This window comes from Diadema antillarum, unplaced genomic scaffold (assembly GCF_040938485.1).
Source record: "Diadema antillarum isolate AM-2024a unplaced genomic scaffold, OU_Dant_1.0 seq00000462_RagTag, whole genome shotgun sequence".
Classification (NCBI taxonomy): Eukaryota; Metazoa; Echinodermata; class Echinoidea; order Diadematoida; family Diadematidae; genus Diadema; species Diadema antillarum.
The window spans coordinates 2076327-2093304 of NW_027271433.1; the positions used below are offsets into that span (position 1 = coordinate 2076327).

At 39.2% G+C, this 16978-nt stretch overlaps 1 protein-coding gene across 1 annotated transcript in view; it reads right to left on the reverse strand.

The window, feature by feature from the left end:
- Window positions 1-9515, reverse strand: part of LOC139733153 (uncharacterized) — a 50864-nt gene extending 41349 nt beyond the window's left edge. The window contains exon 1 of the mRNA XM_071643994.1: window positions 9214-9515. Coding sequence (XP_071500095.1) covers window positions 9214-9312 — 99 coding nt within the window. The 5' untranslated portion in view covers window positions 9313-9515. The remainder of the gene's footprint in view (window positions 1-9213) is intronic.
- Window positions 9516-16978: the final 7463 nt, after the last annotated feature.

The window sequence follows — 16978 nt, forward strand, 5'->3', positions numbered from 1 at the left end:
ATTCTTGACGCTATCATTAGAAATATCCCACATTTCCCTAAAATGTTCTTCTTTTTTAGTAGTTTTACTAGCAAATGTTTCAAGTTAACAAGAATGGAGTTAACTCTTTCTGCAACTAAGCTCTTATACTGATACTGCGCGAGACAGGTGAATTTGTTTTTGCACTTATCTATAGTAAGTCTGCTATAGACCCCGAAAACAATGCGCCCTGAAAACACGCCATGCATCATAAATAACATTTGCCGCCTGGGAGTTCTCCGCTGGCTAATCAAACACCTTTCATTCTCCCCTCCCCCCCCCCCCCCCTCCCCTCCCACCCTTCCCTCTCTCTTTCATCTGTATCTATCCACACCTGTCTGACTATCGCTATCCCTCTATCTATTTCTCTCTATTCACGTATCTCATCCTCTATATCTATCTAACTCTCAATCTCTCTTTCCACCAGCACGATCTAAAGAGTGGGCGAGGCAGGAAGTCCCAGAGTTAATCACTTTTGGATTCCTTCAAGGAATAGACCTGGCAAAGAATTGGCCCTGGTGCGGTTTCTTTTCAATTATTGGGGATGCGCGTACACCACGTATAAGGAGAATACAGATGACCGCGTACACCTCGCGAACACTCACAATTTTCGATCTCAATTTCTGAGCTCATTACTTACGACCGAGTCACTGGACGCTAGTGATATAATGATGTTAGGTACATGGCATCGCTTGAAGGTGTTGTGGCAGAGTATAATGGTATTGGACCAAGGTGCTTGTAAGATGGATATATCTATCGTATTCAAGCTTATAAGGCCAATAAACGAAGTGAATCTGTCTTAGCATTTCTGAAAATATTGGCTGATTATCCGTCGTAAGGACATCGCTTGGGTTGAAAAAAAAAATCAATTGAAAGTGATATTCTTTGCAACAGACAGAATGGCATATGGCAATGGAGGGCTGATAGAGAGATCATTATGGGTTCTTCAAGACACACAGAGATATAAAGAAAAGGAAAAAATTGTGGCTATTTATCATCCACCCTCATTGAAGACCGTTAATGGTTTCTTTTGTTGCTTCTGTTTCCTGAATACTAGCAGCACCTAATGGGAATAATTGGCGGATGCCTGGCTTAAGAAATGCATATATTATTCAAGTTTGATCAAAATAAAATGCTTTACTGTGTGCTGAAGTCATGCACCTTAGATTCTTTGACCAAGCGTACCAGAAAACGGCAGATTTAAGATTCTGCCGATATGCACTTTAAAGTGCAATAGCTGTACTGTTTCGGTAGATTCAAAATCAATTGATTTTCCATTGTACAAAGTTTGTTCTTGCATGTGAGGAAGGGGATGGGGTGGGGTGGTGGGATTCATTTCGACACTGACCTCATCAATACAACTTATACACAACAGTTACACCACATACATGTACCCAGTGCGTATATGTTCATCAGGTACAGCAGATGGTTCCCAGAATAGCTCTGTATCCTTGTTTTGTATTTATCTATCTCTCTCCCTCTTCTTTTACCTGCTTAAGGCTTCAAATAACACGACAAGGAATACCTTCGCAATTTACACAGATAAAACTCTAACGATATGGGTACAAAAAAAAAATCGCTATTTGATTAACCAAATTCCCGTTCTACTTCCTTAAGGTTTCATGGCGCACTGGCAATGAGCGAACGAAATTACCGGTAGTCAGCTCAACCCCCGACCTCACGCACTCTTTCGTTTAACCTTTCCCGGCAAATTACTCTATTTCTCCAGTCACCTTGGATGTACCGTCCAGCGACAAAGTCATCCAGCGCTTCATCAAAATCCATTCAAAAACTGGTTATTTCGAGCCAAGAATTCAATATTTTCAATTTTTTGACAGAAAGCATTCGACGAACGAGGGTCCTCGGGCCCACAATGAAGTCTTCGAGGGGGGGAAAGTGCAGAAAAATTTACAACGTCTGTCAATCAGAGACAAGTGCGCCTTATCTTTATTTAGCTCGAGTGGTATTGGAATAAATATAGACGTGCAAGTAGTATAAGCATCAAATGAAAATTGCTTTTTCTTTCTCATGAACAGAACCACAGATGGCTGTTGATGCAGGGCTCTTGCTGCCATAGCTTCTGGAGCAATTAAACCTAATCTATACGGACCCTTATCACCTAGTGAAACACATGATTTCAAGACCCCAAATATCCAAAGCTTTGGAGGTTTCCTTTTTCCCACAGAAATAGGAAAACAACATAGGCAGGTCCGACAAGCTGCCCTTCAAGATCGAACAAAAAAAAAACACACATCACTCTAGATGAGGTATTAAAACATCGGAATTAAGATCTGAAACTTGTCAGCTTTCATCATGCACTTGCATTTGTCCACTTTCATCTGGATTAGATTTCATGGAAGAGAATTTCGGTTGAACTTGTAATGGTAAAATGCGGAAACCCGAAACCGACACTCGAAAGCGAAAGTCTTTTTGCGTTATTGATTATACATAAGTATACGTTCCTCTCCATCTCTTCCCTGGTTAAACTTGATCAGATTTGGGCGCATCAAGACAGTAAACATCAGATGGATTACATTTACGGCAATAAGATAAAGTTTAGAAGGGGAGTTGAACGTAAATAGAATAGTGATGCCTTTGCAACTTCCTGTACATGTTATCTCGACGGCGGTGTGGAGATTTTACCGGCATACACTCCCAGGGTTTACATTTTTGTTTTGCGTGTTGATGGAAGTGGGACATTCTGTGAGAAAGACAGGGCTGTATGTAAGATTCGTATTTTCAGCCGCGTTCGTTCAAGTTATCTAGTGCTGGCTGTCAGATATTCAGCAAACATGCTTCCTGTTACCTTTCCCCAGATGATCTGTAATTAATTTCGTCCATTTGAGGAGACAGCATAAAGGGGCGGCATAGTATTTGATGTGGGCGATCACGGAAGTGGGAGTGGATTAAGGTAATTGAGCGCAATGGCGACCCCGAGCTGAGGAGGGGAGGGGGGGGGGTGGCTTGTCAAGTTAATCAGGCTCTACAAATATATAAATGTAAGAAAATATCAGCCACACACACACACACACGTGTACACACACACACACGTAAAACATGTCATGCAATGCTTGCCCTTAGATAATCTACTAATGAATATTTCAATACTTCATCAATCTTTCTTATGAACACGTTTCTCCACCTCGCGAAAATCGATATGAATTCATAAACTATGACGTCACGAGGAGTTCATGGATTATTCGACTGGCTACAAAGGGATACATAAGGTTTATGCGCCCAATGATGTCTTTGAAAGGAAGGGAAACAGAAAAAAAGAAGCAAATTTGGGAGCATGATACACTGATTTCGAAATATACCATCCATATACCAAAGATATATGGGTATTGTAGAACAGGTCCCATTGTGTGATTGCTATTGCAGACACGAGGAAAAGGAATGGCGGTTCAAATGTCCCAATTGCTTTGGAAAACAAATACGACTGATAGGCATGCAGAGTCCAATTTGGCCGTATTCTACACGATTATCTCGTTCTTTGGTATTTAGAACTTGAAGAACGGAACAGGTATAACTGGAATAACCGACCTCTGTCTTTATCATGTTCATTGGTCCCCCAAAACAGGTCCCAGTAATGAGTATAACATGTGCAAGTGTTGGTAGAATATGAAATAATTCTAATGCAGGCGTGAGAAGGAGATGCGATAGGTAAGGATTGACACTAAAGTAGTCTTGCATGTTCACCTCCGAGCGAAGATTTACACAAATATATCCATAACAAACTGCACTGTCCCCCCCCCCCCCCCCTTCTTCGGTCACCCACTTTGCTATTCATTTAATCACAGATATGTGTAATTCTTGGGATTTACCGGCAGAAAAAAAATATACATGCATAATCATCTACATCTGGACTAATACACCCGAAAGGAAATTGCTGTTGGTCTATTTTTTTACTTGCCCTTTTCCTTGCTGCACGCAAATAGAAAATATTCGCGAGTTGACGTACTTTATTCCGCCGGTGAGTCTTCTCTAAAAGTCAGAAGAGGGCGATTAGGGTAATAATGAGTATATCATCACCTTTACAGCTCTCTGTCGTGCATGAATTCAGAAGGAACACTTATTTTAGTTTCGGGAATTTCAATGTTCAACAGATCCGGAAAAAAGGGTAAGCTGTTGCCATAAAGTTGTAGTGATATGATGTAACAGTCTTGTAGAGAAAAAAAAAAGAATGATTGGAACGCAATTTGACAAATTCAATGACAATGCAAATGGCGAGGTTATCAAGAAAGGCAGCTAGAATGATCAATGTCTCTTTCGAAATGATCATGAGAGTTTCTTTTCAATTGGGAGAAACCTTAAGAGCACGTGTTCTGCCTTGATTATGTGTGTGTGTGTGTGTGTGTGTGCGTGCGCGCGTGATTAATGTGTAGGGAGACCATCACTTGCAAAGGTCTCTTGGAAGACTATATCAGAAGTGTCATTTTAGCTTTCATTGGCAAGTTATACAATATAACAAATGACGCAATGATAATAACACAATAATCATTTCTGTAAACGGTACTCTTTTAAAATTGACAGTGGCCCACAGACAGGTAAACTAAAAGTGCCCGAACTACTCAAAAGACATGCCTCACACTTACTGCTGTTAAAAGAGCTGTTTTTTATTAGAATAAACAATTACCATCTCAATATCATTTGATATGCTGCACGCATTTTAACGCCCACTTCCATCTTCCGCCAAAATCGTGTGTAAAGATGGTAAAGGCTTGTCAGAGACGAAACTACCCCTTAAGCTGTCACTTAAGGAAGATGCCGGTTGGATGAAGAGACAAAAAAAGGTGTCGATCATAGTAAGGGCAATGTAGAGTCAACGAGCCGTGGAGATGGAGCTCGCGGTGAGGTGTGGCGGAGGATATGCCTCTCTTGCGAAGACCCTCCCACCGGCGCCAAATTCGTTGGAAAGGTGGTAAAATCTTTCGTAAACCCGACGGTGTATGTGCGTGTGTGTGCGTGCGAGTGCATGTGAATGCGTGTGTGAGTGTGTGTGTGAGTGTGTGTGTGTGTATGTATGTGTGTGTGTGTGTGTGTGTGGGTGTGTGTGTGTCTACCCACTCAAACTCATAAGTCAAGGCAGGTTGGATCGCGAGAATTGAATATTGCTCTTCCCCCTTGCGATCCTTGTATCATTTTCGTCACCTATGCTATTCTACACAGAAATAATAAATTGCCTTTTAAAGCTTTGAGCTTTCAGGTGTCTGTATTGTGATTAGGAATTACATGCCATGATGTTCAACATTGAACCTGTATTCATTTATGACCTCTAACACCCCACTTCAGATAAAGATACTAAGAAGTAAATAGCATAAAACGATGGAAAACTGCAATGCAATTCCAAGGCAGCAGTTCGGTGGCGATTAGTGCAGTTTGTAGACAGTGCAATTGCAAACGTGAACAAAAAACAAAACAAAACAAAACAAAACAAAACCGGACTGTGCGCATGTTGTTACCGTTGTTATTATTGTTGTGAGGTGTGAACAGAAAACACATTGCAAGATATCACTCTCAGCGAGATGCTTTCGTCGCTCGCAATCTCTAAAGATCATTTTTACCAAATTGAATAATGAGATTATGAAGTCTCGATACACCACTTCCCTGAGGAACGTTTCCCCACCCCTCCCCTTTCACTCTTTCTTATTTCATCTGTCCTCTCGCTATCTCTCTTCATTTTCTCGCATTAACTCTTTGGTATCTTTATCTTTACGTTTGCAAACGGTTCGAGTCAAGGATAGTCTTTCACGCTCTCTTAGGCTTTTGACGCGGTGCAGACACCGAGAGTATTACCTTCCTTGAGAATGCACGGATCTCGACAGAAAGGGCTGTAATTATATTCCTTGACAGCAAACAATATTTGAAGGTGTTATCGTCATGAGCCTGTACAAAGAAAAGCTATAGATTTGCTTCCTGCTATCGTTTAGGTCACCTTGGCAGCAGCGGTATCGCATTTCCTCTTCCAGTCCAACTGAGATGGCTTCAAAATATATTTACACCTTTAGAAATCTCGTTACTCATCAGGTATTCCTTAGAGAAAAAGAGGAGAAAATCAAGAAATCGCGTGAAATTCTGATTGCATTCTCCCCGCCAGTTTCTTTTTCCCTCTCTTCGAGATACCCAGGTAGCATTTTGCTGGTGTTAGTGATGTCCCTATAATCATCAAGAACAAAGTTACACTTCATCAAAACAAAATTTTAAAAAAGAAATACGCACTAGTCTCGTGCCAGTGTTAAGAGCTGCCTTTGGAAGTATAGTCACTTGATTTCATTGCAGCCAGATCGCACAGTATTAGGTACTGACAAACCAAACCAGCTGCTGCCAGTTTTTGCAGTTTTCATTTTTGTTTCTCCCTGAAATATCCTTCTCTACTCAAACAAATGACACAAGAGACCTGAAATGACAACACAATCCATTTCAAGGTATCATGGCAGTGAACCTAAACTGGCGTAAAAAGCATTTACAAAGAAGCTTTCGGCGATGAATATATTACAATAATATAATGGTGGAGGTAAATCTCCTGCTTAGTTTCCAACGAAAGTCACTCTTGAGGGAAATGTGATAACTCAAAACTTTCCTCACTTCGATAATTTTAAGCTTTCGTCAGTTAATCCTGATGTTTCTTATGATTTTTTTTTTTTTTTTTTTTACATTTGAGGACACCTGAGCTTGTATTCAGAGCAGTATTCCTCTTTTCAAGCTCAGTTTCTTATCAAGAGCTAGACACCATTTCTGGTTAAAACTGTTAATCAATTACATAAGAATCAAGATATCAAGATGCTGTCCAGATGAATTCGTGACCAATCTTGGCTTTTCGGATACTTTTTTTTTCCAATACATCATCCCGTTTGATCATTCATATCAGAGCCATAGTCATGTCCAAGACGGCATTCATCCATTAAGAAATAAACTTGTATACAGTTCATATCTACCGTTGATTTGGGGACATTATTTCATTATGAACAAAGACTGCATATAAACTACCTCAAGGGTCCGAGCGACCCCACGGGACGTGTAATGGATTAGGAGATTCCATTTGCTGTTTATAACTCACAATCTCGATACAGTGCACTTTCGCGCTTTCTTTCCCCCCCCCCCCCCCCCCCCCCCTTCTCTCTCCTCTCCATCACTTACTCAGTCACTCACTTTTAATTGTTAAAATACAATGGGGAAGTGGCACCAGTTCTGTCGTCTGCCGGACACGGGGATGCCCTCACTGATAGTGGAAACACGCTATCACCGATAAGCGATCGAAACGTGCACTTGGAGACATTAAAACCAGCAACACCCCCACTACCCCCTCCCAAACATCCAATCCCGTAATAAAGAGGAGCGAATAGTGCACTTGTCATTTTAGTGTTTGCCTAATCCATCAGCGCCACAGTTACGCATTCGTGATTGGGGGCATATTCCATCTTGAATTCCAGGCACATGCATGCATTCCCGGGAGGACGGAACTGAGAAGCGACAGACGGCCACTAAAACGCACTCTCGTTACTATGGTAACACTAAATTCAAAACATTATGAAGGGGACAGCCACTCCCACTAACCAACCCCCCCCCAAAAAAAAAAAAAACAACAACAACAACAACCAAACCTTTTTGTCCTGAAGGTATATATGACGAAAGTCCACAGATTATATTGGCCAAAGACATGACAGATATGTCTATACTACATTCGCTGCTAGTTATGGTTATATATATTTTTTTTTCAACTGTAAGTTCTGATCAAATTCTGAAAATGGAATACACAGAGATGTGATTTCGGGGCAACGATCATAATTTCTTTCTAACTTTTAAGTTTAAAAGAATTTTAGCTTCTTTTTCACTTTGTAGCTAACGTTATTCAGAATTACACTGAAATTGAGTTGAAAGTGCTAAGCGAGTCGAAGCAATAAGTAAGAATTATGGTAATGAGGAGAAGACAAGAAGTATGGCGGTTCATTTTCATGAACATGAAATACCCCAAACGTCATTATGTGGGCGGGTATTATATACTTTCTATTGTCGACTCGACTCAAGAGGTATTGTACGATGGGAGATTTTCGCCTCGGCTTAATGCCATTTTGTATAGCAGCTACCCCCTCGACGCGTAAATACTCCTGAATGTCAAACTCAATTTTTGGCCCTGCTTTTCTTTTCTTTTGCCATATTTTCTTCTTTTCTTTTCTTTTTTGTTTTTGGTTAGTTCAGGGTTTTTCTTGTTGTTTTGCGTCATAGTGATATATACGCCTAAGGTCATTACGCTTTGTTTATTCTTGATTTGGTAATACCTGCAATGATCATATATGTATATATATATATATATATATGCATATACAGTGTATATATAAGACTTTTTTTTCTCGTTCGGCATGATACGAGTTTCACTACTGACACATCAACGCTACACACACACACACACACACAAACACATGTATGGATATGATTACACCTTTTTATATGCGTTTACTTCGTTCAGTTTTAGTTTGCTAAAGTTACTTTCTTTTTTCCTTCGGAATGAAATAATACAAAATACACCATCCATCACCCCCACTAACCAGGAGAATAGACATGACTGAATGATCAAATACTAGTACATCACTAAATATGGCAACCATGCCCATAGTATGATTCTCCCCCCCCCCCCAAAAAAAAAAAAAAAAAAAAAAAGAAGAAGAAGAAAATGATAATGCTTGCGCATGGCGATGTGTCTATCATGCTGCAGCGGGGAGGGGGGGGGGGGGGCATGCGAAAAAAAAAAAGAACCCTCTGGGAATTCATCAAAGTTCATTAAATGTGTCGCCGTACCAAAGATTGCTATATAATTCAGATGCACTCAAGCTGCTTGATCGAGCGCTATATACAGACCCAGATATTCATTAAACTCATTTCGTTTATTAATTGCTGACCTCTCGGACCTTCAGCTGATGCCATGCCTCATGATAATAGACGGAATTACCCTCGACAAAAAAGAGAGATAGAAATAGATAGCGACGTACGTGGTGACAATACACTACGACAGAAGTAGGAACAGGTGGAAACAAAACAACAAAACATTCTCACGAGACACTTGACTTCTCTCATTTCCAATCGAGAGAAGTAAGTCCATACATTTCCATTTTTTTTCAGTTGTTGTTTTTTTCCTTCTCCTAAATTGCATGATGTTTAATCAGTTATGAAAGTTTGCTCTTTTAAAGTTCTTGCACTTACCCTTAGAAGTCCACTGTCAATGCCGGCAGGTAAAGCTGCTGATGTTGATAGGCAGACAACCGCGACGACAGCAAAGATAGTTAGGCCCAGTGAATTCATGATGGTGGGTGATCTTGTTTCAGGCGTTTTTCTCTCTGGTAGGCAAGACAGCACGCGGAGCAGTTCCGGTAGTTAAGTTCAGAGCTCAGTTTAAGACGAGGGTAGAGTGGCGGGGGCGAGCAGGTTGCTGATGCCTGTAGGTAAAGCTTAACCTTGTTTTGTGTTATCACTGGAGACGCGTTTCAGTGTGCGTGCAGATCTCTTCAGATTTATAATGTGTGAGAATTCCCGTTGAGTAGAGCCAATATATCGGCGCCAGAAATATACATGCGATTTTCCCCCGACTTGTACTTCGAACGTTCATTCAGGAAACTCCGCCCACACGCTTTCTGTTACTTCGAGGCGCCGTCACATTCTGGGATAGCCAATGGAGTCGATCAATGGTCGTGACGTCAGCGCGCATGCTTTTTACCTCTCGCACATCTGGGCGCCGTACCAAGACATCCTCTTCCAGTGGTGACGTTCCGTGTTTGCCTTCTTCCCGCGAGCTCTGGGACATTCGTGATTGGTCAGTTGTTCCACAGAGCAAAAAAAAAAGAGGCAAGGAGCGCAGTCGTGCTCCTCTTCGTGCGCTGCTCACATCAATCCAAAGGTAGAATGCTTATGTTCGTCCCCCGGTACATTACTGTTGTCTGGACCAGTCATCAATTTTATTTCCCTTTCCGTTTTCATACTACGAGGTGGGATAACAATATAACATTAAAAGCCTTTCTGAACTCCTGTTGTTGTTGTTGTTGTTGTTGTTGTTGTTGTTGGTGGTGGTGGTGGTGTGTGTGTATGTGCGTGTGAGTGTTTTTTTTTTTTTTTTTTTTTTTTTTTTTGGGGGGGGGGGGGGGTCCCTTATCCGTTTGTCTTCTTTAATGGACCGAACGTGTTTTTTTACTATCTGCGGTGCAATCACGTAAGTATTCTTGCACTTATGACAAGTTGGTGAAATATATTTTCATATTTCTGTGCTCCTTACTGTGCCAACGGATATTTTTATTCTTCTTCTTCTTTTCTTCTTCTTCTTCTTCTTCTTCTTTTTCTTCTTCTTCTTCTTCTTCATCATCATCATCATCATCTTCTTCTTCTTCTTCATATGGTAAGTTTTGTTTTTTCTTGGGCAGACAACATAACTATAGAGATTGTTTACAGGTATGATACCATGGGAGTATGTATTCGTGCTTGCTATCAGAAGGGAAATCATGCGTCTAAAGGTTTCCCGTCATTTGCAGGCTCTTGGTGATCAATAATTCAACTACATGGAAAAGAGAAGCAAGATTTGTATAAAAAGAAACATGAATTCACATAAAAGTCAACTATCAAATACGTGCCCCTTCGGATCTTTCATATTCTTGGATTTTAAAAGCACTGTGTACAACAACGTGTTATTCATTTTATTAAACCTGCACCTAAATCGGCTTATGATTGTATAATCTTTTGATGAAGCTTTTTTTTTTTTGTATATAGACGCAGCGCACCGAGACGCAAAGCTAGTGACACGCAAATAAACTCATGTATTATAAAAGCAAGGATTACGACAGTAGAGACACAGCACGCTTCTGGTGAAATTTGTCCGATATTCTGTCTTTTTCTATTGGTCTCTCTCTCTTCCAGTTTCTATTTCGGACCACTCATTCTTTTTTTTTCTTACTTTACAGCTTCAACATAATGCTGTATTTGCAGATTCACCTGACTTTTCTTGGAAGACTTCACCTCTTTCATTTCTTCGAAATTCCCTGATAGCGGTACAAAAAAAAAAGAAAGATGTGTTTTCCATTTTTGAGTCAATGATATCATTGCAGCGAACTTCTATTTGTTTATATATTCTTACATATTAAAGTATGATATAATCATAAACTGGGCTCGACAATAGCGGTGGTCTGGTTGCCCGGGGTCACTTAAAATTGTTGTCCGGCCACCAAATTCATCTTTTGGTGGAATGGACCACCAGATAAGAAAGTTAGTGTCTAGCCGTTTGCATATATATATATATATATATATATATATATATATATATATATATAATATAAAGAAGGAATCTCAAATACGCCATCTGTAGATCCAACAAGAAGGTTTTTATTCACAAAATTTTCAACCCGTCTCGAGCCTTCGCCAGTGTGGTGTATACTAGTAAAATGATAAGTCTTTGATTTTTGCAAACACTTATCATTGTACTAGTCTACACTACACGGACGAAGGCCCGAGGCGGGTTGAAAATTTTGTGAATAAAAACCTTCTTGTTGGATGTACAGATGGCGTATTTGAGACTCATTCTTCATATAATAATAACAACATTCGAAGTCCAACACGTGGAAAATTCTAAGATATATATATATATATATATATATATATATATATATACATATACATGATTATGTGTGTGTGTGTGTGTGTGTGTTTATGTGTCTATGTGTTCACAAATGTTCGTTACATTATGTATGTAATATATGAATAAGCAGTGACAAAATTACTCGATGAATACCGACAGGCTTTAGAGCTCAGCCTGTAGATAAGTGAACGCTTTGTTCTTTGAAAAGGAACAAAAAATAAAAAAGCACCAGTAAAGTAAGAGATAACATTTGATAAAAGCACACATTGTCAAGATGATAACTCAAATATTGATTTCTAGATCGTAAGGCGGTGTAACTTTCCGAAGCGTACCGAGACAGATGCTTTGTGACATAACAAATATCATGTGATCATGTGATTGCGCGTTGTCAGATCGTAATACAATACAAGTAAGCCACTCACGGCATCGGCTGCAAAATAGCCTTACATGAACATTTCTTTTATGTCTTATTGTGTCTCCTTGCTCTTAAAAGAAGCTTGACGCAATGAGAAGGAGTCGGACAGACCGCCAGTGCTTGCTGGCAAACAAAACAAAGCGAAAAAACCGCTTGACTCTCACCGCACAATTAATTTCGGCTGGTGGTGCGGATAAACAGTGCCAGCAGCCATATGGAACGGTGTAATTGGATCCGTAACGAGAGATCCCTATCCCTCAGAATATGGAGCTGAAAAAAAAGAAGGAGACTGTAGAGAAAGAGCATGAGATAAACGAAACACATTTCTTTAAACGTTCATTCCTTGACAAAAAGCTGTGTGGAATTATTTAGAGGTATATGTAATAGCAACATTTAATGGACAAGACTGGCGGTGAACTTTTTGACACAAACCAGGGTTGTTGTTTTGATTTTGCTAGATTTCTACATAACGAAAGAGATTGCGGCCTCGAACCAAAAGCCTAGTTGAGTTGCGATGATTTTTTTTTTTTGCTCTGACAAAGAAAATTAACAGATTAAACACAAAATGTGTGACGAGAAATAATTACAATTAGTAGATGACGTATTGGCCCAATGATTCCCTGTCGCGTTATCTTTACTGTTCATATTAAATTTCGTTCTCTACACGACCTGGAAGAAAGGATCTAGCGGGAAGGATCAAGTCTTAGATTTTCCACGTTTTCAACACTCTTGCCTCTCAACGTAATAATTAGTATTCATTACCTTTGTATTGAAAGACGCTGCTGTCATCCAGCTTCTTTATCTTTTTTTTTTTTCATGCAAAGCTATTTGTGGTTACTGCAGAGAACACTGAAACTGAATCCTCGAAAACATCTGTTATGGTGGAGTTTTGATATGTCATGAAGTGATTCTACGATCCAAAAGATGCTGTCAGAATCACCTTTCAGGTTTGCTGATTTTGTCCTAATCTGAACATAAAGAGCTGCGTTTTCTAGAAACCGTCTGTTATCACTTCAAGCGCTGTAAAGAAATGATACACGTAAAGCCCATTTACTATACTAAGTATTCTTTTTAGAATGCACTTAATTTCGAATTTGATGTGAATTCAGTACACATCAACACTATATATACGAACATTGTATCATATTATTCTTGCTTTCAGATTAAACGAAGAGAACACATTACACACATCTAGTCCAGAAATCAGCTTCCATAGATTTTTGAATATTTTGTGAAGGTGGAAGAGCAAAATTGTTATCATCCGTACCTTATAAATATATATATATATATATATATATATATATAATTTCTGTGCAAAGTCTATTCTAAAATGATTTCATTTGATTTTCGTTCCCATGATAATCATAGTCTATACAAACAATAAAACAACTCTACAAAACATTATCAGAAATAATTAAACAATACATACTAATTGTTCTTGAAATAGCAAAGATGATACAGTGAATTGTTATGGAGGGAAACCTAAAGAAGCAATTAAAGTTGTAAAGTTTCGAGTTTAAGTCATATATCGGCGTATATTGGGATATGTACGTAATAATAATCACTATACAATATTTGACCTTCTTAAAGTAGCTATACATTTTAAAGGGATGGTATAGTATTGGTGGAGATGAGGATTGGGCTTCTAACTTGTTGCGAAATACCCCCCCCCCCAAAAAAAAAAAAAACCACTTGTGAAATAGTACAGAGCATACTATTCCGGTGAAAATCGGATTTGGAATGGCTGAAATATCAACGAAAAAAGGTGAGTCCCACCTTGTATTACGATTGCTCTATTTTGGATATCTCAACCATTTCAAAACCAATTTTCATTAAATAAATTGTTTTATTCCTCTTGAAATTGCATGCTCTTTCATATTTCATAAAAAGTTTTTCGTTACCTCACCGAAAATGTAAGAGAAGAGATAATAGATCTCAACGAAAAACTATACGATCCCTTTAGATTCTACATACCATAGTACACTGAAATACACTATATTCGTCTGAGATTACCATACTGCTGTCTACCAGAAGACATTCATAAAGATAATAACTATCATGAGAGGTGAATGCCAGAATTTACAATAGGACACTGGCATTCCTAGCAACTAGAAAGATTATAATTGATAAACGGCAATCTCCTAAAAGGCACTGTCCTGAAGAATGTCTGCGCCGGAAAAGACCTTTAATAAGCAACTGGAACGCCACGCAGACAATGAAGTATGTGCTGTCGCAAACGTCGGTGGAAAACGAAAACCGACGACCTTTCCCCCCACGAGGTGAGCCAACAATATCCGTCGGGAGAGCAGACGATCGCGTGAGACGAGATTTCCAATCATGTGGAACATATCGTACAGATCCAATGAAACTGGTTTCCTCCCGTGATTTCAGCGTAGCGGAAATTCAACTTCCCGTTTAGGTTACGTCTGACCAGTAAAAACCAAACAAGTTAAATCAAACGCACACACAGGGATAGAAGTTTTATTACGTGGAGTAAGAAAGTACTGATATTTCAAAGTTTCATGTGTCTTCACGTAACTGTGTGTTGGTCTGAATCAGTTATGCAAATAACATGAGAACGATGATGTCATATCGCTGAACAACTTGAACTTTGACATTCATACAGACTGACATTCAATTCTATTTAAAGAAATCATTTCTCATTGGTAGAACGTGTGAAATATTAAGACTCTAATGAACTTCTAAGTTTCACCCTACCTTTACCTAACTTCCCCGTCATGTGTCTTTGATATTACTCAATTCATTATGTACACAAATTAACTGTCTTGATATGCACCAGCGTGAAATTGTTGGATATATAGTGTACTATGACGCCCTTAGTGTTACACTGTTGCGTGAACTGTCGAAGAGTAATGGGATGTTCTAAAAAATAAATCGGGATAGCACAGCCATGACATAAAATATTCCATACCCAGGGGAGGCGAAGTAGTCATGTTGGAACATAAATCTATAACTCATAGTGAATGCTGAATGAAATGTCTTCAGTGTTTCACTAGAATGCGTTTGTTTGCATTTCCATAATAAACTTTATTTTTTTTCCTTGAAAGGGCTGTTTTCGAAGTTGTAGGAACCTTAAGAGCTTTCATCTTATTCTTAACATTTTGACGAAGACGACTTTGAACTTTGGATTCTAATATTTCGGGCATGGTAAATGTTTTTTTTTTCTGGAATGGAGCATAAAAGCTAGAGAAACATAGGCACAGGAGTTGAAGTTGTAAATTGCAATGAGGTGTAGGTAATGGCTACGTCATAACATTCAAAACTTACAGAAATTAAATAATTTGATTTCAGCAAATTTGAATTCTCCATAAGTCAAATAAAAAAAAAAGGCAATGACATAGCACGAGGAATGATACAAATATTACCAAAGACTGTATATTTCTTTGAAATGAGGTAAGTCGTTGAAGCAATAAGAAGTAAACATCATGGAAAGAAACCGTATCTATACACACACACACACACACACACACACAAACACACACACACACACACACACACACACATGAATAAATAGGAAACTAATACACGACACCGCCACCATTATGCAGAGCGTGATTTGACTAGCAACTTCAACAAGATCGTGATTTCCAGCGAAATGTCACGTAGAGTCATCCCTATTTTACCACGTCGTGGCGCCTGCTCAATGATCACGTGACACGGTATGTAGCTCTGCTCTTAATGCCTTCCAATCAAGCTTTGACATAATTTTTCAAACTCTCCTTTGGAACATTTCATCATCACTTACGTCATCATCATAAGATGATTGGGCTGAAAAAGAGGGTAAGTAGGTACCAAAGGTATTTTAAGAATGTTCCTTTGACCATTACGTGTCCAGACATAGCTCCAAAGTTGCAGTCGCGCGGAATTTACGTGTCTTTGCGTGCCAGGTATAGAACAGGGGAAATTTTACACAACTTCACTCTCAGTTTAATCTAATGGCGCTCTAATACTGCAAATGCATAGTTGATCCTATGGATACACAACAGATACCGCACCATAACGCTTTCTTTCAAAACGTATACACCTACCAATCAAGAACACTTAACCACACAAGAAGAATTCCAATGATATTGAGTAAAATGCTTCGAGCGGTCATTACGGACACCTCTTCAGTTTCCACTCGACAGTGTGACCCCAGCACACTACAAGTAATGGCAAGCGTAAGGTCTATTACATGTCATAGTAATCATTCTAATGTTTGATGTATTTTCTGATTTTTTTTTCATTAGTGTAGTTGTGTAACTTTACCCTTAAAACCGTCAACTTCAATGAAAACATAATATCGCAATATTGAATCGGCTATAGGTCACCCAAGGGATAATAGACCGCTACATTGTTTTGCCATGCATGCTTTCCGTACACGAAAAAAGAAAGGTTTTGAGCTCTCTAGGTTTGGCGGCACAAAAGAAGTAAATCCCTGTCTTTTGGATTGTAAAGCAAAAGCAAAATTGCTGCCCAGAGTCATGAAACCGTAATCACGCGAATGTTTCATTTACAGGAGCGGGCAGGATTATATGCAAGCGCATAATTATAACATCAGATTGAAGCTGTTTGGCTTTGATATTGAGTGATATTTGCTGAGCATGTAGGAGAAAGAAATATCGTCCTAAAGCGGTAATATTACTGCCGTGATTATTCTTTAATCAAGACTGCATCTTAAAAAAATGACTAAGATGAAAAAGTCACGTGTCAAGTGACGTGATCGGCAAACTTCAAGGATTGCAACAAAGATTTCATTATGTTATTGCAGCTGATGTCAACAAAAGAATTTAAGCACTTCTTCTATAAGCCCTACAGGAGATTACTGACAGTCACACACACACACACACACACACACACACACACACACACACACACACACACACATTTATCATTATTCATAATTATTCTACGTTGTGCATGCCTCTGCGGCATCG